The sequence below is a fragment of the Syngnathus typhle genome, linkage group LG10, assembly GCF_033458585.1.
Source record: "Syngnathus typhle isolate RoL2023-S1 ecotype Sweden linkage group LG10, RoL_Styp_1.0, whole genome shotgun sequence".
Taxonomy (NCBI): Eukaryota; Metazoa; Chordata; class Actinopteri; order Syngnathiformes; family Syngnathidae; genus Syngnathus; species Syngnathus typhle.
In genome coordinates, this window is record NC_083747.1 from 6,436,842 (window position 1) to 6,460,264 (window position 23,423).

A 23,423-nucleotide genomic window follows, 5' to 3' on the forward strand; every position below is an offset into this window, starting at 1 on the left:
CCTGCATGGACTAGTCTAAAAAAGCTCTTGGGATGAGTCCCACTGGGAGAAACGTCTGATGTGTCCCACAGTGGCTTTATTAATCACATGTTCAAATAAATGTGCAAAAGGGCAAAAAGAGAATGGTGCTGATGGACGGACGAATAGATGGACAGAAACAGAAGGATGGATGGACGAACAGATAGAGAGATAGAGATAGAGATAGAGATAGATAGATAATTGAGTGATAGAATAAAAGGACTCTTGAAAATATAGCAGTTGGGAAAACAGTTTAATATTTCCTATACTTTGAATTGCCACAAGCACAGTATTCCGCCAGCGCCCGTTTTCATTTTTATTTACATTAAAATGTATAAATTATCAGGAGTAGGCCTAATCCTCATAAGATTGTGTTGCTTGTCCCAAATAAAAACTGTTCATATATCTATATATATTTATACTGTATATATTTACAGAAAAAAACAGACGACAGATGTCAGTTTTTGTTCACTGATTTTTGCAATACAACTTGCATAAATTATAGGCATAATTTCGCCATTATTTAAAAAAATAAATATCAAATGTAGGCTTTTCTACTTTGAAGTCCACACAGGTTCTCTTCTGGCTCGTTCTTTGCATTAATGTTTAAAAAAGGTTGGACAAAAAAGCCAAATTATGTTTCCACACATAAATACTATGTACTGAAATAGCAAACCAAGAGAAACCTGAGAAATAACATAATCACATATGTTGGGAAAACTGAAAAACAGTGAGCACAGGTCAAATAATAATATAGCATACAATAAAGTGACTGCAAAGCATATCAAACATTAACAACATAATAAATGTGTGCGCTGTCGAAAGTTCGGCTATATGGTGGCACTGGAGACCTTTAGTGTGAGCCAAAACGTGTACACGCCACTAAAATGTGGTGTCCACTCTGCCTTTTCAACTCAAAGCAATTGTGACACCTACCTGCAGAAGTTGGAAATAAATATAAAGACTGCGGGACAGTCACTTGCGCCAAAAATTACAGGACATGGCCAGTCCAGAGTAAAATTCCCAAATCATACCATGCTTATGAAGTCGGTGGAAATACATAATTTGCATATATGCAAGTGTTGGATCATCCTCGATGGCAACCAGCAAGATAAATGCACCGTCCCCAAGTTTGATCGGACTCACTTGTTGCACGTGAGCACATATTGACGTGGGTCTATTTGTCGTTAGTTTGAGTCATTAACTAGGTGCACGCTGCACGCACATTTCAACCCGAACAAATAAAACTATCAAACTATATAGTATATTTTTTCCTGCAAAATGTATTTTAATTTGCGTCGTTCAAATTCACTCACAAATAAAATAAGCGCGTTTTTATGCGTTTGTCGCGCTCAATGGAAAAGAAAAATTATAATGAGAAAGTAATGATCTTCTCAGTGAGAACACGCGTTAAAAAAAAGAAGTGGTGTCTCATTTAAAACAAGTGACCTATGTCTTCTCCCAGCTTTTGTGTGTTTAAAATACAATCTAAAGATAACTCACTTGCTCACGATCAATTACGTGCCCTTCTTTGCCTCCAGATTTGCTGGTCTGTAATGCGGTTTTTGATGTTGCTCTACACCACCAACAGTCTGGTTTGAGTTTATTTTAAGCAGGGGCGAGTCGGGTCTGAGTTGTTTCGGCTGCGCGCCGGCCTCCGGAGAGCCCTGGTGGGAGCCGAGACCCTCACTGGCTGCGGCGGCTGCAGCGGCTGCGGCGGCGGCTGCTGCAGCCAGACTTACCCCGGAAGAATTGGAGTAGCGCAGTATGCTTTGGCCCTGCAGTGGGCTAAAGTTGCCGTAGTTTGTGTAATTGCTATAAAAGGGCGAAGTGTAATAAATAGGTCTTCCGATGAGGGAGGGGGTCGCGTAGAGAGAGGGTGAAGTGGCAGACGGGGAGGCTGTGGAGGGAGTCGGGGGAGTCAGAAGTCCCCCGCTGATAGAAGAGGAGGAGGGGCAGTTTTGTTGCCCCTGTTGCTGCTTTGGGTCTGAGGTAGCAATCTCCGCGAGTGACCACAATTTGGGTTTGGGGTTCTGAGAAGCCCCCGTGGAGGGTCTACTTTCAATGCAGGATTTATTGGCATTAATAGTGTTGCACATGCCGAGGCTCCGAGCAAAATCCTCGCGTTGGAGATGTTGGAGGCGATGTAGGTGATGGTGCTGATGAGTGAAAACCGGCGCTTCGACTCCCATCAGAGGCGAGGTTGTGACCGATTTGGGGGAGAGCTGAAAGCGAGAGGCGTGGTTCTGCTCCTCCACGTCATCTTCACATTTGTCCCGTGCCTGATCAGAGCCCAAATCTCCCACCCGACACACCACCTTTTCCACGTCTGACTCGGTAGAACACGAGTGGTCTGTCAGAGTGTCCACTTGCAAACTAATACCTGTGAACAAAGTGATCGGAAATAGGAATGAAAACGTGAAGCATCAATTGTCGTATGTGAAATCAATAAAGATGCTCGCAGGCAATGTAATCATTAAATGCCACGTGGCTTATAATTGTTCATTTTTACAATGTTTTTTGTATTATTTTTTAATGTTCTTAATGGTCAGGGTTTTTTTGCAGTATTTTTGAGTCAGCTATTTCAATGATTTTACCGAATGAACGGAGGTATTTATTTGTATTTTCACATCGTCAATGAGTTATCAGTCTTGGTCCATTTCCTTTTAATCAACTGTCAGGTTAATTTGTTCGCTTTAAATAACGCATATTATTATCGTCATAATTTATGATAAATATTATTTAATGTCACGTTCTGAATAGTCCAATACCGATCTTTTTCAATATGTGTAACGTAGATAAATCTTGAATTTCTCGACGGATGAAAAGGTGACTCAAATGATGGCGTCAATTAATTGGCCACCGAATCAGATTTTTGTGTTCAAAATATTTTGAGAAACAATTCAGTCATTTTATTCTTATCTTTAAAAGTGACAATGATTAGTGTTGTTGTCGGAGTCCAATAGATGCACGTGTTGTCCAGCCCACCTTCATCCTCGGCCGAAGCCTCGCTGTTATCCAAGTTCTTTTCGGATCGCTCCACATCCTTCCTCTCGCCGTCGCCATCCTCCTCATCCTCATCCTCGCTCTTATTCCTGGGCGCCCATGTCATCTTGTTCTCCTTCTTCAGTCTCCTCCTGGCGTTGGCGAACCAAGTGGAGACCTGAGTCAGCGTCATCTTAGTGATGATGGCCAACATGATCTTCTCCCCTTTGGTAGGGTAAGGATTCTTTCGGTGCTCCTGCAGCCAGGCCTTCAGGGTGGCCGTGGCGTCCCGAGTGGCGTTCTTGCGGTAAGCCGGGTCGTTGAGCTGATAGGGGTACCCCGGACTCCCGTAGGGGTGATAACTTAACGCCCCCGCCATGCCTGTCGTGTGTGCCTCATATGGAGAACTCTGGGGAGTGGGGGACGCTTGAATTAAAATTTTTATTTTTCTAAGACACAACTGCGCCACGACTATCTATTGTCTTATTTAATGCAAAACATGACGCAAAGCTGAAAACTCACATTGTTTTACCATGCAGCTCATTACCAATTACCAGGAAAAATCAAATATGTTAATTAGCACGGTTATTAAACTTTGAATGCTATGCAAAAAAAAATCAATGAATTATAAATGAATAAATAAATAGATAAATAGGTATTAACATTGTGTCTATTTGTAATGTTTCACTATACTTGATAGTAACTTAACCATTACAGGAAAATTGGATAATCATTTTACTTACATTTCATAAATCAATTTTCACATTTATTTCAAGCGACGCTAACAAGTATAAATATATTTATAATTGCATCTATTAACCGCTGCTAAAGCGCTTCGAGGGGGCAAGCCTTATTTCACTCTCCTTTAAAATATCAACATCACTCGTCCCAGTGTGGTTTTAACGACTTCTAATAGCTGCAGAGCCAGAAAGTGCGTTTGGTTGCTTTGTATTAATTTCCTCCGACCCATAAATTCACTGTTGGGAGAGGAAAGCTTAAATGAATACCCTCGCTGGGTATTCAGTTTTACATAATTAGCTGCGCATTGACTGTTAAGCCAGTGCAACTCGCAACCATGCTTTAAACTCCCATTTAAAATTAATATGCCGCTAATTTGAACGTTAGGACACTAACTGATAAGTTCCCTTATAATTATAGAAGGGAGAGTTAAGTAAAAAAAATAATTAAAATCTGCCCCGATGCGCACTTTTGGATCATCTGCATCCGCGTGCCTCTCTTGAACAATCACAATATCAAGATATATTTTACCATGTACGATGGGAATCCCGTGGCAGGGTCCGTGGAGTATGACAGCGGACTGGAGAAGCCCGAGCTGGCCGAGGCGGAAAAAGCCGCCGATCCAGGGTACGGGCTAAATGCTGAGCCGGAAGACGACCTCGCCAGATCTTCATTCCGTGGAGCGGCCAGAGCCGAGGCCCCATAAGCCGGACACGAATACAGAGCCAGCGAGCCCGGGGGCTGGTAGAGGTAACCCTGAGGATAAGACATGGGTGCGCGTGGGGGTAGACAGCCGATCCAAACGCGTTAGGAGGGGAAAAGGCGCACAAGGGGAAGGGGGAATGCGCACAGGGCGGCTAACAATCGACTCAATAACCGGCGGTGCAAACAGTCACATCAGACAGTGAAATAATTGAACCCCCCCCCCAAAAAAAAGTCTACCCTCCAAAGCCCCCTTTGTGGCAAAACACCGTAAGGTTTGTCAAAGAGCCCAATAGAGGCTGGGTGGCGCGCGTCTTGATCCCCTAGCGTCCGGTGTTTTTAGTACGCAGCGCTATGTGAGGAGTTGGAAGGGAAGGAGCCGATGGAGTTGGACACACACACATGCGCGCGCGCGCGCACACACATATACACACACGCGGCATTGGGGGGAACTGGAGCTGTCACTCCGGCTCATCTGAATATCCAACCCGCCCCTTTTGCCTCGAAAAGAGTCTCGGAACAAAAAAAAGTGCCCACTGCAAGAAATGCAGGGCTGCAGCCAGCATGTGGTCTGTGCTCTTTCTTGGAATTTACTTTTTGTCTTAAACAAAACCAGACATACATCAATTCGTTAATGCAAACCAGGTGATCCACAGAAACGGAGGCACTCAAAGATGTTTTGATTTTTTTAAATTATTATTATCATACCCAATTTTTAGAATAACACGTTAATATAAACGAACTGTTTTCACCACAGGCCTTTTAAAACACCTTTTAAACAAATTTTAAACGAGTTGTCTTGACCTATTGTTTACTCAGTTCGATAGTCTGTCTACTGGATTCAAACGAATCCAAATATACACTGAGAACTACAAGTGAGAGAGAGAGAGCGTGCGAGCGAGTGAAAGGCGGTGTTAATGGCAGATAAGCTATAAAATGAAAACTTGCAGCTGGTCCACGTACACGCCACGTCCAGTGCGCGCTACGTCCAGTGCGTGCGCGTCTCTTGAGTATCGTGCAATAGGGAGGCGTCCCTGCGTTCATGGGTCCTCCATTTGTTCCATATTTTCAATAAATTATGCATTTATTAGTAGAAGCGTTTTAAAATCATTTGATAAATTCGTTTTATAATCCAATCGTATGTGCAAAAAGTCACAAAAGTTTTTGCGCACTACATCTTTTGTGTGTGAGTGCGTGCGCGTTCGTGCCTGCATTCATGTATGTGCGCTTTGAACTTGTCCACGCGCAAAGTAAATATTTCCTCGTCGTTTATTATTGTGATTAAAGGCATTATGACCTCTGTGGTAGATGTAACCTGAGGCAGCCTCGGACAGCACTCAAGGTGGCAACTAACTAATGAAGAGAGTGGCCAAGCAGTCTTCCTCATCAGTATTCATCCATCAGGTCCTTGTCCCCCCCAGTGCATTGTGGTCTAGCAGACTTGTAAACAGCAAACAGCCGTTATTTAAATATATACAGTGCAGTTTGCCTGCTGGCAACAATGACAAGTAACTCTCGAACACAAAGCTTCTGCTACACTGAACAAAAAGTACACTATAAGAAAAAAAACCATTAAATGTTACTCACACAAAGATGTGTTTCATCATATTATGCACAACGGACAAAATTAAGGGTGTAGCCTAATTTCTGTCTACATTAATGCACTAAAGCAGTACTAATTGTTGCACACAAAGGTAGATGGGGCTACCACACCCTTAAATTGACAACTGCGATGATGTTTTACACAAGAAAATGCTACAAAAAAAAACCACAATGAGATGCTGATTTTATCAATGTTGACTCTGTTCATTCACTTACACCACTCAGTGATTAACTATGTTGACCCATTTCTATGAATGTACCCGATGTTTTTTTTACTAATAAGACAGCTTGTGACACAGCGTCTTGACAGACATATAATACACTCACATCATATAATATACTGCACAACAATGAAATGCAAACTCTATAACAAATGACACTTTTTGTGAAGATAATGTTTTATGCTTTCTCTGTATTTATAATAGAATACGCCTTGATATACTCAAATGTCCCGCAGTGGGAATATTTCAGTAAGATGCTGTAACACAATAAGACACATAGACAATCCCCCCAAAAAGCAGCATAATATTTTTTGTAAATTATGGATAATTTACATTTTGAATTGAATTCCAAATTAATCGGGATATGGATGTCAAGGAGTACTGTTGTAACCGCACCAGGGGGCACTGTCTCCTCTATTCATAGACTACAGGCCAAACATGGAGCGTGGACAGGAGTTTGCACGTGAGCGCTTTGAGACGTGTGCGTGTGTGTTCGTGCGTGTGCGTTATGTGTGTGCGAGTGAGTAACCATTAGTAGGCTATATTGTTAGTTTGGAAGTGCACCTGTCTGCCTGTTGTGTAGCACATGCGTGCGTGTGTGTGTGTGTGTGCGTGTGTGTGTGCGTGTGCGTGTGTGTGTGTGTGTTTGTGTGACGGTATAGGAGTACATTCCAGGTCTCAGTTTCAGTCAGACTGCAGCTCCTCAGATATTTTCGTCCCTGCCTGATGGAGATATACGAGATGCGAGAGAAGAGATGGAGAGATGGACAGACAGACAGACAGACAGACAGACAGACAGACGGTGGGGGAGACAGACAGATCAACAAAGACAGTGCAGAATTTAGAGACAGTAAAGGCAGGAAGAAGGAAAGCTCAAGTAAATCGGTGTCCGACAGTGAGACAGCCACATTGGGATACAAAATTAGGTTAACTACCTGTGTGACTTTGTATCTTATATTGACTGTAAAACTATTTTATTGTCAATTAGATGATTCTGAAACTCAAATGTTTGTCGAATTTGGAGGCCAGTCATGCACAATCCTGGTATTGCATACAATAGGAAACAAAAAGCCATGCACATTAAAATTAAAGTCAAGTTTTTTAAAAGAAAGATTAGAAGCTCACTCTTTAAAAATGTTGTGTCTTTCCTTGTCTTTTGCTCAGCTGTGATTACCTCTGTGTACCTAGCAGACACCTATGGGGACAAAAAGATTATTCCTAAATACCCATATTGACTTTTTTTTTTTTTTTTTTAGCTCTTAGAAGACTATAAATTGGAATAATTTCAAAATATGAGTTGGCTTATTACAAATGACTGATCAACTACATTAAAGCCCAATTTCCTACTTATTTACAATGTTTAATGTATGGTTTTTGATATTGATTTGTCTTTTTTATTTTATAAACCTCAGATTAATTTAGTTATTAGATTATAATACATTGACAACATGGGAAAGTGAGGTTATAGTTTGTAAAAGACTGGTACAGCTATGTAGTTTTATTGTGCTGCTTTTAAATTAGTACCAGACTATAACAATATGATTAAGGCCCAAGCTTGTCATGTTCACATTAATGATTCTCATTATGGCAGTGCTGCTGATTGGAGCAGTACAGTACATTCAGTTTGTCCCGATACCAAGAAAAAGTCTATGAATTGTTTCAATCACATACAAATTTGCCTTTTTTCGGAAATCAAGAAAGCTAAAAAATTAAAAATGTCTTTTGTTTTTGCTTTATGAGTGTTCACTATACCAAAATTGAACACAATACACTGCATGTAGGTTTGTGATCAAGTGTATGCGTGGGCATGCAGATGAAGGAGCAACACGCCTTCGTGATCCCAATATTGTGGAACCTTTGCCGTGTCATCCTAACACTCCAGAAAATTCTTGCAATCAATAGAAAGAAATTCTCAAACCTTGCAAAAGATATCCGTCTTCACAGAAAAGTCCCGTCTAATGCATTGTGATACATTTGCAATTGATCCCTCCCCCCTGTGGGTTTTGTGGGGGATGGGTCAATAAGGGAGGAAGACTGAGGACAGACCGCTATTTCTCTTCCCGCCTGGCATCTGCCCACTGCTGCCAACCCTCTTTCTAATCAGCAGCCGTCCATGCGCTTGGCAGCAGAAGGGGTTTCAAATCAGCCCCTCGCCCCGAGTTAAAAAACCCTAAGCTGTATCACTTTGTAAACGGGTACCTTAAGGGCGATTGAAACATGGGGCGCCTCTGATGTGCTGAAGTGCAGAACATCGGTTGCCACGTTACCTCGAAGATGTTATGCCGCTCGCTCTGTTGTTGCTGTTGTTCTTGTTTATCCTGGCTCTGGAAAAAAAAAATCAAAAAGCAGTGCTGTCTTAGGGTTTGATTTGTTTAACATGCTCCTCACTAACATGGATGTTGAGGAAACAGTTCTCAGTGAACAAAGTGCAACTGTGAACCGATGTGCTTGAAGTGTAATCCAAAAACAGACAAACAGCAACTCCACTTGTAGCTAAAGCACATGTTGTTTTTCCTATAGTGACTCATTTTGTTGGCCAAGAATAAACATGTCAGTGCCAGGGGCCGTCTTTATGTGAAGCACGTTTGTGTGCATTGACCACAAAGTGGCAGCATGGCGCATTTGTGGTTAACACATCTGCCCCACAGTCAGGATATTAGCGTTTAAATCTCTGTTGGAGTTTGTATGTTCTCCCTTTGCTTGGATGGTCCTTTTTCCTCAAGATTCTCAAACTTCCAGCATCATTCCTCAGACATGCTGCATTGACGGCTCTAAAGCTCCCGTTAGTGGGAGTGTCATTTGGTTGTTTGTAAATAAGGGCAAAAATGTGTGCCAATCATGATGGAAAACGCAAACTTTATTGTTGCTAAATAGTTTGAAATTATACCTACCCACATCTGTTTTTATCGGCGAGGCCAAGCGTGCCATTTTGCACTGCTTGAGGCCCTTTTCCGTTCGCCATATTGAAAGTGACCATCGTATTAACCATAAATTCAGCAAATTATATTTGTAAAATGGAGTTGCAATGATGTAACAGTACAGTATTAATCCCATGAGTTCTGGCTTTGAGTGGTAACATCTCTAAGCAGCAAAATCCTTTGACTACCATTTTCAATACGGCTGCAAAGTTGATTAATAAATAAAATAATACATAAATAAAATAAATGATTTCTAAAATAATACTTGCCAGAAGGAGTCAAAAGGGAAGACTAGTGACTGAGTAGTATATCAAACAAATTACGACATATGCAGTAAGACATTTCTGACAGGCACACTGATTGATAACCAAACAAATTACTAAAAATCAAAATAGGTAAATAAAGGGTGGTGCAAAGGGGACAAAAAAAAAGAGGGGGGGGGGGGGGGGGGGGTTGAATTCGAAATTGACTAAACCTCTCTGTTGGCTCTTCAGCCAAGGGTCGGTCTTCTAGGGTTGCCTAGAAAGAGTCTGCTGACAGCCAGTGTCACTGGGCTTTGTAGTCATTGTGCTGGACCTGATAGGGTTACTAGCGGCTAATCCAGGTTGACCTTGGTTAGGTGCCCTGAATGAGGATGGCTTTGTACAGTGGGGACAAGCTCACGTCATGCTGACATATAATGTCTGTGTGGGGACTTGCCACCGCAGCTCTTTTGTTGTGTTATCCAGTTGCAAGTCTCAGCCAACACACACACGTGCGCACGCACACACGCACGCACACACACACATCGCACACATTTTTTTTTCCTCAAGCTTCGGATTGAAGGTGTCATAAATTGTTACACACAAGAGATAGGATGCATCTCAAAGTTCAAGAGGTCAGCTCTTGTGGTTACTGTTCCAATGACTTCAAAACAAATCCTACCATGATGAAATTTCATGTTGTTGCCAGGTCATGGTCAGAGCTGAGAATGTGTATGTGTGTGCAGTTGATTTAATAGTAACACAAAGGCACAATAACAGCATGCCTTGATGAGAGGATTTTGGAAGACAAGGAATGCTTTTGATTTTTTCCTCACAATGACAGCATGAGTCTCTTGAAGAACTAAATAAGATAATGATGGAAATGGATGCTTGTTGTGAATGAGCAGAACCAAATACATCCAAATAGATGCATCTGTTAAAAATGCAGAAAGAAGTTTTGAAACAAATTTTTGCCATTCATCATACAATCCATTTGACATCTCGAAATACACACACATGAACGCACACCTTCAGGCAACAACCAGTGTGAAGGTAGTGTAGAGACGGCATCCCTCCCTTTCTTTTTGCCAGGGAGGGCTGTAAACGGGAATGGGATTCCCATCCCCTGGAGCCTGTTACTAATCCACAACAGGCCCACTGCTGGATTACTGGGGACATCAGCTGACATGCCAGCTAGTGCACACACAAGCACATGGACACGGGCGGAACCACATTTGCCCACACCCACACACCTTACAGTATACGCACACACGTGCCAACCATAAGCATGTACATCAATGGACATTCATAAACGCATAAATTCACACACAAGCACATATGCACGCACACAGATGTCCACACATAAAATGTTTGCGAATTAACACACATGAATAAGGCCCCGGATCTACTATATTGTGGCTTCAATACATTGGCAGCTCAATGTTGAGATTTCTATCATTTCTGCAGTTAGAAGTTGGCAGAAATTGGCAGTAAGGGCTAAAATGGTCCTCAATTTTCTCTGCAGGCCTGGATACTAACAGTTCTAAATATTTCAAAAACAAACTAGTCTCATCTTTATAGTAATATGTTTGGCAATCATAATTTGGCACCATAGAGACTGGTAGAGTCTTTGTGTGTGTCTGTTTTTTTTTTATACAACAGAATGATATAACCAATTTGCAAGCTAAAAAGTGCCTGTATTTGTGGTAAACACTGTTCCACTCTGGAGGCTAAACATTTGTGTCAGCAAAGAATAATTACACCTTTCAATGTTATATCTAGCATGTTAATCTTGGTCCACAAACCACCACTTTATTCTCTTGTTTGTTTAATAGCTCACTGGCATTTTTATTGTTTCAAAGGGCTCGATAGCAAACCTGTAAATTCCCTGTTCAACATTTGCCCTTGTGGCGTTGCGGTTCACTGATGCTGAATGTTGAAAGCAAGCAAACAGCCATTGATCTGCAATCAAAGATCTGGGACTGGAGGTGATTTAAATGTAGAGAATGGGACTATTAGGAACAGAGGCATATGTGACATTAAATTCATTTAACACTGGTTTGCTGATCCAAGTGACTCATCTAGAGCTATCTTAAAAAGTTAATATAGATATGTTGCAGCAATGGAAAATTGTCAGTGGTAATTGGAAATTGATGAGAATGTGTATAGGGCCCAACAAAGTCAGACCAGAGGAGAAGAGAGTCTGTGCCCTGACAAGAGGAAGAGGAATCAGATGAGACAATAATGAAAATCAAGCACAGCTACTTATTGGCAGTTGATCAAGTTTGCAACTGTCCCAGGAGTCCTGAGTGCTTAGGAAATGTGTTGCAGCTTCTGTTAAAATTTGATGATTAAATGGGCAAATACTTCCTAGATTTGTTGACTGAGAGTGGGGCCTGTTTACTTTATTTATTCATAGCGTGGATATGAATAATTTACCGGTCAGCAGGTTTTGTCGGAGAAAATCATTGTTGTGTGTGGCAGGCTAAAGGGTTGTGATTTTTTTCTTTTTACATTTGGCACTTTCCAACCATATTGACAGCAGCCAGACTCCATTTCTCTCCATCTGCTTAAAAATCCATCAGCCTCTTTGGATGCTGATATAAATGGTCATATTTGTAAAAGTTCGGTTCATTCGTTTTGTGATATGAAAATTGTATTTTAGTAACACAGTTCTGTCCGTCAAATGGGCTTAGGAACGAGTTGCAGCGACACTGGCTATGATAGTATATTATCATGGTTATTGTTGTTATTTTCAGAGTATATAGTATGTGAAAATATACGCATATGGTATATTGTTAATTATTACAATTATTATGCAAAATTGTATTAATAATATTTACGTTGTATATTATTAGTACACCTCTCATCAAAGTTACCTGGAAGAAGCTATATCTCCCCGTGACCAGAATAAGCAGTATTAAAAATTGAATAAAAAACCGTACATTATTTTTCATTAAAAAAAATACAAATAAATAAATATGGGACGCAAGTCATGTTCAAGTAATAAGACTCATTAGCGATACTACTGCGGCTATAACTGTCTCAACAGTCCTTAAATTGCTTGCTTTCATCATCAATTAGTGTATCTTGTGTATAAACAAAACCGTGATACAACTCAACTGCCAAAACATAAACCACCGAGCATGTTATCACCTCTCTCTTTTAGTGGATGCGATCATCAGTAAACTACCAAAACACCACTTTGACGGAGTTCAATCTAACCAGACCTTTTCCCATCAAGGCCCGATTACGTGACTTGCCCCAAGTTACAAGCAATGAAAGAAATGTCTTTTTTTATTACAGCTCCCAGTCAAGAACAATGGAAGGTTTGCCTCTGAGCCATTTATTCAGCTCTGATGTACGATTAGCACGGGGCAAATCAATACCATGTTAGATGATCTTAACAGAAAGGTATCTGGACTTCCCCTCCGTTCCACTGCAGAGCACTGATATTTGTCTGTCAGCAGTGACATGCTATCTCTGGCAGGGAGACCGGGGCCAAAACACAGGTATTGATCCTGTCAACATTAATGGCCCTAATGGTATGGAGGATGAAGCAAACTGCCTGCTACTGGAAATGTAATGCAGTGGATGGAATAGCCTCCTGCACCAGTGGATGGGACATGATGTTTATCTGGTTTTATTGTGAGTGAACATTGCACAAAGTGAATACGTTAACAAGGATAAACGTAAATGGTTGTGACTTGCAGAGAACCTTTTATCTATATTGGCAAACACATAAAATTGAAGTGTTTCATGCTGCTCCTAGCATGTAACACCATCAACAGTTATAATTAATGCTTCTCCTTTTATCCTCTTTCCTCCAAAAGTCTAGTCTTGGTCTAAAAAATTTAAAAATCGACAAAAAAAATGTCCCCCCTTCCACTTCATATGTATTTAGAAACAATGATACCGCCCCACGGGGACTTTAAGAGGTCATTAGTGTTATTCTAACTTTTATTTATTATTTTAAGAAACTACAAGATAGACTTTAAGCTTCAACGCACAACAAGCCAGCACAAAGCCATCAAATACCTTGTCAGTCACAGACAGCTGGAAAAAGCACACAAATATACACATGTGCCAGCACATCATCGCAGTGCTTCAGGATAGAAACAGAGAGTGACAGTGATAGAATTTACTGCGATGCTATCAGCAAAGCAGTCATCACAGCTTTGGCAGATTGCAAGGCCATCAGGAACCATCTCGCCGACTCTGATCAGTGTTTGCATCCTGACATCAGCTTGCGATGTTAACTGCAGGCCCTGAAAAGGGGCTATGAACCACGAGCAGCGATATCTGGCCACCAGGAATAGAAATCCATTTTCCTGCCTTGAGGAGGATGGAGGTGAATGACTATCAGTGGCCTCCTGGTCTGGTTGGGGTCTTAGTCTTGTCCGTCTCTCTCCCTCTACTTCACCATGTGGGGCCCACTGGGTTATTTTCCACCCCCCTCTCGTTCTGAAGGTTAAAGGATTTAGTGCTGTGTTTTTAGACCGGATTGCTGTCTTGGCAAGGATTTATATTTTGACCGTACACGCAAGTAGTGTAACAACACGTGGACATCCAAACAAACACGTACAATTCAACCCTGAAAGCTGAGCAAGATTTGATGGGGATTAGCAGGCAATACCAAATGATGATGGCCAAAGCAGGAAGTGGTTGTAAGTTTTTTTCTCACCTGAATTTAGAGTTATGTATAACTGATGCGGGTTTGTTGTAAAGGCTTTGCGTATCTTCCAATATGGTTAGAAAGCCAAGTGCTGGTCTGAACTTTTAGCTGCTCTGCACTCTCAAGCCGATGCTATGGGTTCCATACCTAAGTTGAATGCTTGCCAGAATAAAAACCGTGACAATGATCTACTTGTGTTAAAAAATCTGCCAGCCAATCACATTTCCACGCATAGTAAATGTTCTTCATAAAATTTCACATTTGATTTGGCTCTTTTCAGTTGTGCTGAGGAACGGGTCTAGATGCACATACAGTTGAGCAAATTTGTGATGAATTATTAATCATGGCTTCATCAAAGCTTTGTGTTCTTAACAGTGAATTTACACCAAACTGACATTAATGCGGTCATGTCATCCAACCTTGTTAACAAATAGGAGCAAGTCCATGGACCTTTTCCTTTCCATAACTGACATTCAGGTGCTGACTAGCCTGAAAGCATCAACGGGTGTGTGTTTGGGTGTGCACGGTGGAATGTAGCAACTGCTTTTAAAAAATGCATGAAGAACACAACACAGTGAAGGAGGAAGAGAGCAAACTGTTCACAGAAAGTCAGTTTAGAAAACACAGTTAAAAAAAGGGAGGCCGAAGAGAGCAGATCTCAAAGAAAGACATTTCCACTTGGCCAACATGGGAATTCTTTCTCCGACTCCCAGGTGCCCAAAAATAAATAAACCTGAAATACCCATTCACAGACTTGAGTTCAATAGATGGCAGAGGGCCTGAAGAGTTTCAGAGAGCACAATTGTTTAAGAATGTTTAAGGTGAGGGTAGAATGAGAAACTGTCAATAGGGATCCCCAGTACATGACTCAGGTCTATCAGAAGAGTGATGATGTACCTTGGATTGTACTTGAATTTGAGCACGCCATAGTCTATCACTAACCTTTGGAACTACAGTCAGTATTTGTTCAAACAACAGCGATAAATACTAAACAATCAAATGAGAAAAAAATAACTATGGTGGTAATTGAGATGGCTTTGATTTGTATTTGTACATTGCTCCACAAACTAATTCATTTAAACGTTTTATTGAAAAAAAAAAAGTTAAAATAAATAAACAAATAAATCAAATGATATCATTTCATGTTATTGCAATGGCCGTCAGTTGCATGTGGATTTTTGCCATTTATGGGCCAGCATGGTCTCTTTCCTCCCACAAATAGAGGGAGTTTGTTGTACTTCAGGTTACATTTTTTTCATGGAATGCTTTGCACTGATTGTCATAATATGATGCTGATTTATGTACAATGAATGAAGAAGCAAATAACTTTTCACTTGCTGCATCTTGTCTTTTGTAAACATAAATGAAGACAGGAGCTCGCTGCATATTTGAATAATTGCAGCAATTAATATTCCACTCCGGAGATAACATGCCGCATTTCTTCAAAACCAGCAGACACAGACATTTCCACTGGGGAACATTTTTCACCTATTTTATAACACATTTCTTTGGTAAACAATGAAATGAATCCTCATACGTCATCACCCCTGAAGCTGGACTGTTTTCTATTGATTTACCATGATCGCAATCTACACAGATTCAATTAATCCTCAAAGCATGACGAGAACAGAGACCAATGACATGACTATATATTCACAGCCATCCTTATTTGCAATAAAGCAAGCACCTTTTTCCATCAAACAAAAAGAAAAGCCATCTAGTGAGAGACATTGATTTAGAAATATTTTTGTTCCATTTAAACGCTCCACTTAATCATGCCTGTACTTTTTGTCACAACTGAATATAGAATATTTTTGTCAGTGTGTTATGTATATTGATTAATACACAAAAGTCACGCAGGGCACATTGCAAGAATTTAAATATGTTGATGATATTGGCTAGTGATGATGCCTGTTAGGCCAGTTCCAAAGAAAATATACGTAAGGATATGATTTTATGATTGACTGCAAATAGGAAAAGTGAAGGAAGGGTGGCGGTGGGGAGGCAGATAAATAGTGGTGAATTAGAAAGAAACTAGGAACATTTCTTCTTCCAGATATACAATTCAGATGGATGGTAACAGATGGAAAATCATGCAAAAATGAACAATCACATCGTTCCTTGTTTTTGTGACCGTAATATGAAATGCAAATGGTCTCTGTGCTTCAGAGCAGACAGTCTCAAAGATATCCATCCCTTGAAGCACATGTTTGTGTTAAACACGTCCAATTCCTTGCGCTATGAAATAAAGCGAAGTCAACTAGAAACAATCGTCAGTTACTTTTTGGGTTTGAGGGAAAAAAATCCATCACTATTTGCACGTGTCCATCATTAACCAAAGCCAGGTGTGCAGGAGAAACAAAAACAATGTGTCCTCATAATAATTATTAGTTGAACATACGTGTTTTCCGTTGTTTGAGTCTAATTGCAATATGTCTCCCAAGTCACTTCCCTGCAGTACAATGTCGTTGTTGTTTTTACCTTGAAAGGAATTAATTCACATGGAGCAGGTCTTGTAATGTCACAGATGAGGACAACCCTGACCTGAAAGTGAACTCATCAGTCGAAATGAAGTTGTTCACTCAGCTGTAGAAGACAAACCATACTTGCCGCAGATTAATCAACCCCATCAGGTCGCGGTCTCCTCCCGGGTAGCCCTCTCTCATTTTGACCCCAGGAGATGTTGGCTTCCCAAAGAAGGGTGTAAGAGTGAAGAGCAAGGCCATGATGTATGGATGATCTATTAAAGTGCACGTCTTGCTGAATGTGAGCGTTTGGATTGAAGTGTGAGGGCACTTCTGTCTAGTTTGGTTTTCTAATTTTTTTCTCCCACCATTTAAAGTGTAATAACATTGTAGGATGTTTGAATGTGTTATGCGGATGTCCTTGACCACACGCAATGCCACAATTAGAAAGGAAGAGTAGACTTTACTTTTGCTGGTAAAGCTTGTTACGGATAAATCTTCGTCACTGAATTGCAAGCCACGAAATCAAGTCAAATAATCATGCTTAAGATGGGTTTATCGACACGATTAACCACACAAATCAAATTTAGGTACAACAATACGTGTAAATGTAATTCTGCTTTCAATTTATAAACGCAACAATTTGGAATTTCCATCAGTTGTTCATTTTTGTTTTCCACTTAGGAACAAAGCGACTTTAGTTGTGAAATCTACAAAACCCAACAGAGCTCGAAAAACAGATGTCTTTTGCTTAACGTGTCTTATCTCCATCGAGTTCTTTTGTACTGTGTAAACTAAACCTCAGTCCTTTAACTTGTGTCCAAGCTAGTTGGCAGAATGTTAAGCTAAGCCAATGTTGCAATCATAGGCTGTGATGGGGCTTCAGAGACAAGACGCTAAACATACACATTGTGTTGCTGTCAAACGAAGTTGATTTGTGTTTAGAAGTCTTTAGAATTTCCTGGGTATTGAAACTGGAAGCTTTTGTGTAAAACTTTGATAGGCGGAAGAGAATGGAATATGATCCCATTATTTTCTGGCTTTGCACAAGCCTGACCATATGATTTCCCCCCCGCCTTCTAAATACAGCGTGAGGAAGGAAGCGTGAGGGAAAGAAAAGAAACAAGCGGGAGAGCCTGCTTGATGCATTCCATTTGCACGCATTACAGTTTGCACTACTAATGTTTTGGAAAACAAAAATAGGGAAAGTAGACAACTGCAAATGGCTGTACATGACTGGATTTTGTTTGAAAAGGATATGTGTGCTGCTGAGAGAAGGTGTCTCGCTCTATAGCCAACTGTAAATTTGTAATCTCAGAGCATAAAACTTCAAACACAATAGCTGCTTCTCAGGTTGACTTATTCTTCCTGGCTTGACAATTGTCATCAAAAATGGATTAGAAATGCATGCCAAACTCATTTGCATAAATTGTCATGAAAAGAAAAATAGTAATAAAATAAACCTGTCTATAAATGAAAAGGTTACATTTGTTTCATCGATTTGCCATTGATCTCTTAGCACCCCCTTGCAGTATGACGCATTGCAATTCTGAGCCACCATAAAGTCAAACCACAATAATTCAAAGTATTGCTACATCCCACATCGCTTATTGTATTTCAATAATGGCAGAGCGATGTGACAGGGAACACTTCACATCTCCATCCAGCAACCATCTCTTGCTGTGTTTTGTCATACACATCATTGTTGCGGGATTATCTCCAGCTCACTGGGCAATGCATGTTGTAGCACAATCTCACATGTATAATTCATTGGGAAAATAACTTGTCAAGACTTAAAACAACGCAATACATTTTGTACTGGGCAACACTTTGCTTTTTAGTCTCCAAATAATTTATTGTTTCCTCCACTCCCTCAGGCCTTGACTTAACCTCAAGCAGCTTTTAATTGGCGACGCTACCACATCACGCTCTGTGTTTACGCAGCCCTCTGGTGTTTTGTGTTACAATTAAATCAAAGTGGAGCAACCTGCTCTTTGTTGAGTATGCATTACTAAATAAAATTCCTGCCCTTGTTTTTATGAAACACCTTCTAGTATATTGTTGACTGCAAGCACAAAAGTCAGATTTATTAATAAGAATCTCAAATTGATTATGTTTCGTCATTTACATATTTGTGAATATTTCTGACTATTATTTACTGCAAAATTGAGACTATAATCCTCACCCCCTACCATCTTTAACTCTTGCAGTTTAAAGAAAGATGCTTATTTTAACTCAAAAAATTTATGTTTAGTCTTCAATTTAATTTCATAATTGAATTTTACATTAACATGGCTATGTGTTGAGAGGGAATTCAATTGTTGTTTTCTGGTGATGAATTGATCATTGCAAGATCCAGAGAAAATTACCCCTGGACAAAAATCTCTCCCCTCTACATTCACACAACACTATGGGGGAACTCAGTAGGCCAAAAGAATTATCTGTGCTATGCTAAATCTATTGTTGTATGCACTAACTCATCAGTCACACTGCCATTGTGCTATAACAAGAATAGCAGGGGGACATGGGTATGGGGGGGGGGGTCTGCTCCAGCCTCTAAAACAGTGCAATGACAAACAATTGCATAAGATGCGTTATTAGGACTGAAAATCATAGTTTAGTGGATGGGGGTGGCGAGACTTCACAGGCCTTTGTAATTCCTTTTATGACAGCTAAGCTTACAGCAATTAAGATGTTTAAGGATTTATGCACTGAAAAAATGGAGGCAAAGGATAAAAATGGGTGGTGGCTGAGGTTTGGGGAGGATCACGACTACATTTGAATGTTGATCATTCTTTTCATGCTTCTCATTTGGTACACACACACCTTCTTCATCTCATTCCCCAGTCCCTCTTGAAGTCTCTTCAAGTGTCCATGAAGACTGGGAGGATGTGTGAGAAGTTGATTGTTGCATTTCACTGATAAGCAAAAATGCTGCCAGAGCGTAAAAGAACTCTGTGGTGTGTGAGAGGGATAAAGTATAATCTGCCACCGCACACTGAACTTGACTGCTAATATTTTGCATTGGAAATCAGACGGACGTTATGCTAAGCTTTCCCCATTATAGCCTGACGTGTGTGTGAAAGGTCTTCCCCTCCTTCATTAGAATATGGCCTCTCCTGCATTGGAAAAATGCACATTTGGATGAGTGGAGGATGGGATGACAATTTACAGTATAAGGGTGCGTTTTTGGAATTATCTCCTTGCAAGTGGACCAAGTAGTCCCCCCACACACACGCACACTCTCGTCATGATCACCCACTCTGGATTTAGAGTGAAAGGCTTTTTACTACCCTAAGTGAAATGCTTTATTGGACTAATCTTTTTTTCCCCCCTCGACCAAATGTCCTCTCTCTTGTTTACATCCATGATATTCCTATAATTTATGAGTATGGTTTAATTAAAGCGCTCTAGTTATAATAGTCCTTCATTTGGATTTTAAGTTCCCTCCATGCATCAGAGAAACTGCTACCCGTTGGGAATTCAAAATGCCTTTTGTTGTTTTACTTTCTGAAATATCTGAACACTTATTTTCTTTTACTTACTTATTTTCTTCTTAACATTCATAGGCCCCTAATAGATATTTTAATTAATCCACTGAATTTGCTCATTTGATCAGCTCCGTGTTGTGCAGGATTGATAAGAATGGCAATCAAATATGTTACTAATTGTAAGTGTTACCATTCATGTTCTGACTAGTGTGTGTGTTGTGTACTTTTAGTGAGGAACTCACACTGCTGGCAACAAGCATGCTTGTTAATGTGATGAACATCACAGCTGAGGCTCAAGCTGAGCGTTTATTTATCCCTGATAGAGTATAAATATATTTTTTGTCATTTGCAATTCGTTTTCAGTCATACAACCCTGCAGCAATTCTCAAGTTCCACACTGATGGCTAGATTTGAAAATGTGCCCCTCCTTGAACTCGGTGTTTACACCTGTCTGCACACTTCACTGTCTGCATTTTTAAAGGCCTAATGAGGACATACTGTATGACTTGGTGTCTTTGGACCACACAGGCAGCTTCCTCAAACCTTCTATGTTGACATTCATTTCCTCTCTGGTAAAGTTCCTAATCGTTTTATTTCGATGCCCGCATTGTATCTAATTATACAGTAGAAATAGGAATAGCACTTGCATTTAGACTCCCTCAGCGGAAGAGAGGGAAGAAACTGTCCTTGTGCATTGTGCAGGACTTAAAACTAAGTGCTTGATTAAGGGAAATGCCATTTTAATCTTTCGAAGGCATGCCGATTTAATGATTATTTACACAGTTTACAAAGATGGAAAAATTAAACTTGATTGTATAAATTCAATATTTAATCATTAGAAGAGGTTTTGCCGAATAATTCTCATGTTTGTTTTTTCACTATATAGATACATTACTTTGAATTAATACTTTTAGAGAGCCATTGATATGCTCCCAAACCAAAATGTCTCAACTATCTCAAACAAAAACATTGTGACACTTTTATTTTCTTATTGTTATTGTGTTTCGCACCTACAAATAAAATATAAGTCATACCATTTCAAATTGTGAATATAACGTGATTGAGCTGAAGCGCATCAGCTTAGTTACCCGCTCTGGATATCATTTAATAAAAGGACTTTTCATAATGTTATGTCATTTCGACTCATACAGGGGGAAAAGCTGTGTGAAATTGTGCAGATAATCAGCTAAATCCCTCAACACGGGAATGTAATTGCTCTAGAAATTAGCTGTACCTGAGGTCCATTTGTTTGGTCATGGCTAGTTTCATATACGGCAATGATCAGATATTACCACTAATTAGAACTGGGTCAGAGTTCCTGAAGGTCGTACGTTAATGTGTAGGATCATTGAAATGGTAATTATAAACAGATTAGAAAGTTATGGTGCTTTATGGGAGGCCATTTAGTGATTTAACCACTGGTTTTGGTGTAATAAAGGATTATCCACGAGCATGAGTAATTAAGCTCTCTCCCTCTCTCTCGCTCTCTTTCTCCAGTTTCCTTTTTTAATTGATTTCTTATATTATTTTGCCTAGAGCATTTTTGCAACAGAAGAAGAACCGTGCAATGGGACACAGACGTTTTATTAATTGATACAAACAAATTAAGTGTGTCCATCAGAGATATTTTTGAAGACATGTAAAAAATGTGGTAATGTACCGTTCCAAAGGAGGAATTTTGTGAAATATATTTTTTTAAGGGGGGGGGGGGGGGGGGGAATAAATGCAGCAGTGTTAAATCAACTGTCACCAAAGGTCAAATGTACCTTAACACCACCCGCCTGTTCCATTTTGGTTCCCCTTATCTGCAGAAAAAAAAATTCCTTTTCGTGGCAAACTGAAAACCGTTAAGTCACTGAGGCTAGCTGTGACTTTCGAGAAAACCACATCACATGTCAGAGTACTATTGCGTACATGAGTACACGGCCTACACATGTACTGCAATGCACATCCAACAACGCAGTTCTACTGAGACGATACAACATATACAGCTGTTTTCTTTGCTTGGAATGCTACTTTTAAACAATTCTATGCATTGGCTATTGATCATATAGTACAATATATAGGTGTACAAAAAAGTATGGATTAGTCATGAAAGATGGACTTCACTTCATTGCTAAGTCACAACAAGAGACAAACAAAAAAGCCAGAGCATCCGACTATATAAAAAAAAACAACTCAATTGTGATGTATAGCGGAAGAGCAATCATTCATCACTTGAGTCAGATCACATCTTATGACGTGTTTATGCAGAAATCAAGGTGACTCCAAAAGGTTCACATTCTGGTTTCCTACAATAGAAATAGAAATAATCTGTTCTGAGGTCAAACTCTCACCCTCATAAAATCTTATATACAAGCAGTTTTAAATGACCATATGAACATTCTTAACAGTCATACAACTGTAAAAATAAGTTGACCGTGTATGGTAATAAAACGCTCACTCATAACTTTATACAATTCACATGCAGCAGTATGGTTAATAGTATTACATTAACAGGCAGAAGATCTACCGTAATGTTGAGAAAAGAATGCAGATATGATAACGCTTAAGTCTGACTGCTCACTATGACTTCACACAACCTTCTGTATGTACTGCTGTTGTTCAGGTTAAGAGGCTCCATTTTGTCTTTTTGTGTTTGAGTCTTGAGTTATGGTATCCCAGTATATCCATAAGCATTACAACAGCCCAGCAAAACAGTCCTACTGATTTTCAATATTTCTAAAGAAAATAACATGTGAAAGGACTACTTGTTAATTTGCATAAATGGAAGGCTTCAGGGAATTTTGCATTAAGTTCCATCATTTTGTCTTCAGAAAATCTGTGTAACTTGGCTGCACTTTTTCTGCTTCTCCTGCCAGTCATACTTTTTCTCTCTCTTTCTCTTTGAAACCTAGGCCAGAAGTCTTAAGCTTGAACTGACTCAGCATGTCAGAGGGTAGGAAACGCACTGTTGGTGGTTGGCGGATGCAGCCATCTAGCAAGAGACGGCGAGAGAGGGAGAGTGTAAGAGAGCGTGCAAGGGAGAGAGAGAGTTGGGGCACAAGTGAGTCAGTACGCTTCGAAGCTGTATTTCTTTGTTGTGTGTGCCTGCACGATCATACCCAGGAGGTTTGAAACATGCTGCCTCCCTATTCTTGACGAAATTGTCATCAGAACATGAAAGGATCACTACATCAAACAAGACATTTAATTGTGTGCTTGTTTGCGTCTGGAGAGCTGGTGTCATATGCACATGTCTATTTGTAGGCTTGTATTTGTTGTTGTTTGTGTCATTTGACCTGTGTATGTTGTGTTCCTCCAAAGTGTGTGGTGCGTGGACTGTGTACTGAGCTTGCCCATCATTTTTAATGTCAATCTAGTTGT

The 23,423-nt window shown here is 40.1% G+C and overlaps 1 protein-coding gene across 6 annotated transcripts in view; it reads right to left on the minus strand.

Annotated features, from left to right (window-relative positions):
- Nucleotides 1–266: 266 nt before the first annotated feature.
- The window catches only part of irx2a (iroquois homeobox 2a), a 186,694-nt gene continuing 163,537 nt past the window's right edge, over nt 267–23,423 (minus strand). For 3 of the 6 annotated variants that reach the window (XM_061289845.1, XM_061289844.1, XM_061289841.1), the window contains 4 exons: nt 8,466–8,590; nt 4,273–7,461; nt 3,007–3,412; nt 267–2,401 (listed from right to left, as the gene is read on the minus strand). In XM_061289845.1, the coding sequence (XP_061145829.1) occupies nt 1,536–2,401; nt 3,007–3,412; nt 4,273–4,512 (1,512 nt within the window). In that variant the 5' untranslated portion in view covers nt 4,513–7,461; nt 8,466–8,590 and the 3' untranslated portion in view covers nt 267–1,535. The remainder of the gene's footprint in view (nt 2,402–3,006; nt 3,413–4,272; nt 7,462–8,465; nt 8,591–23,423) is intronic. The other 3 variants (XM_061289846.1, XM_061289843.1, XM_061289842.1) reach the window with 2 other exon arrangements.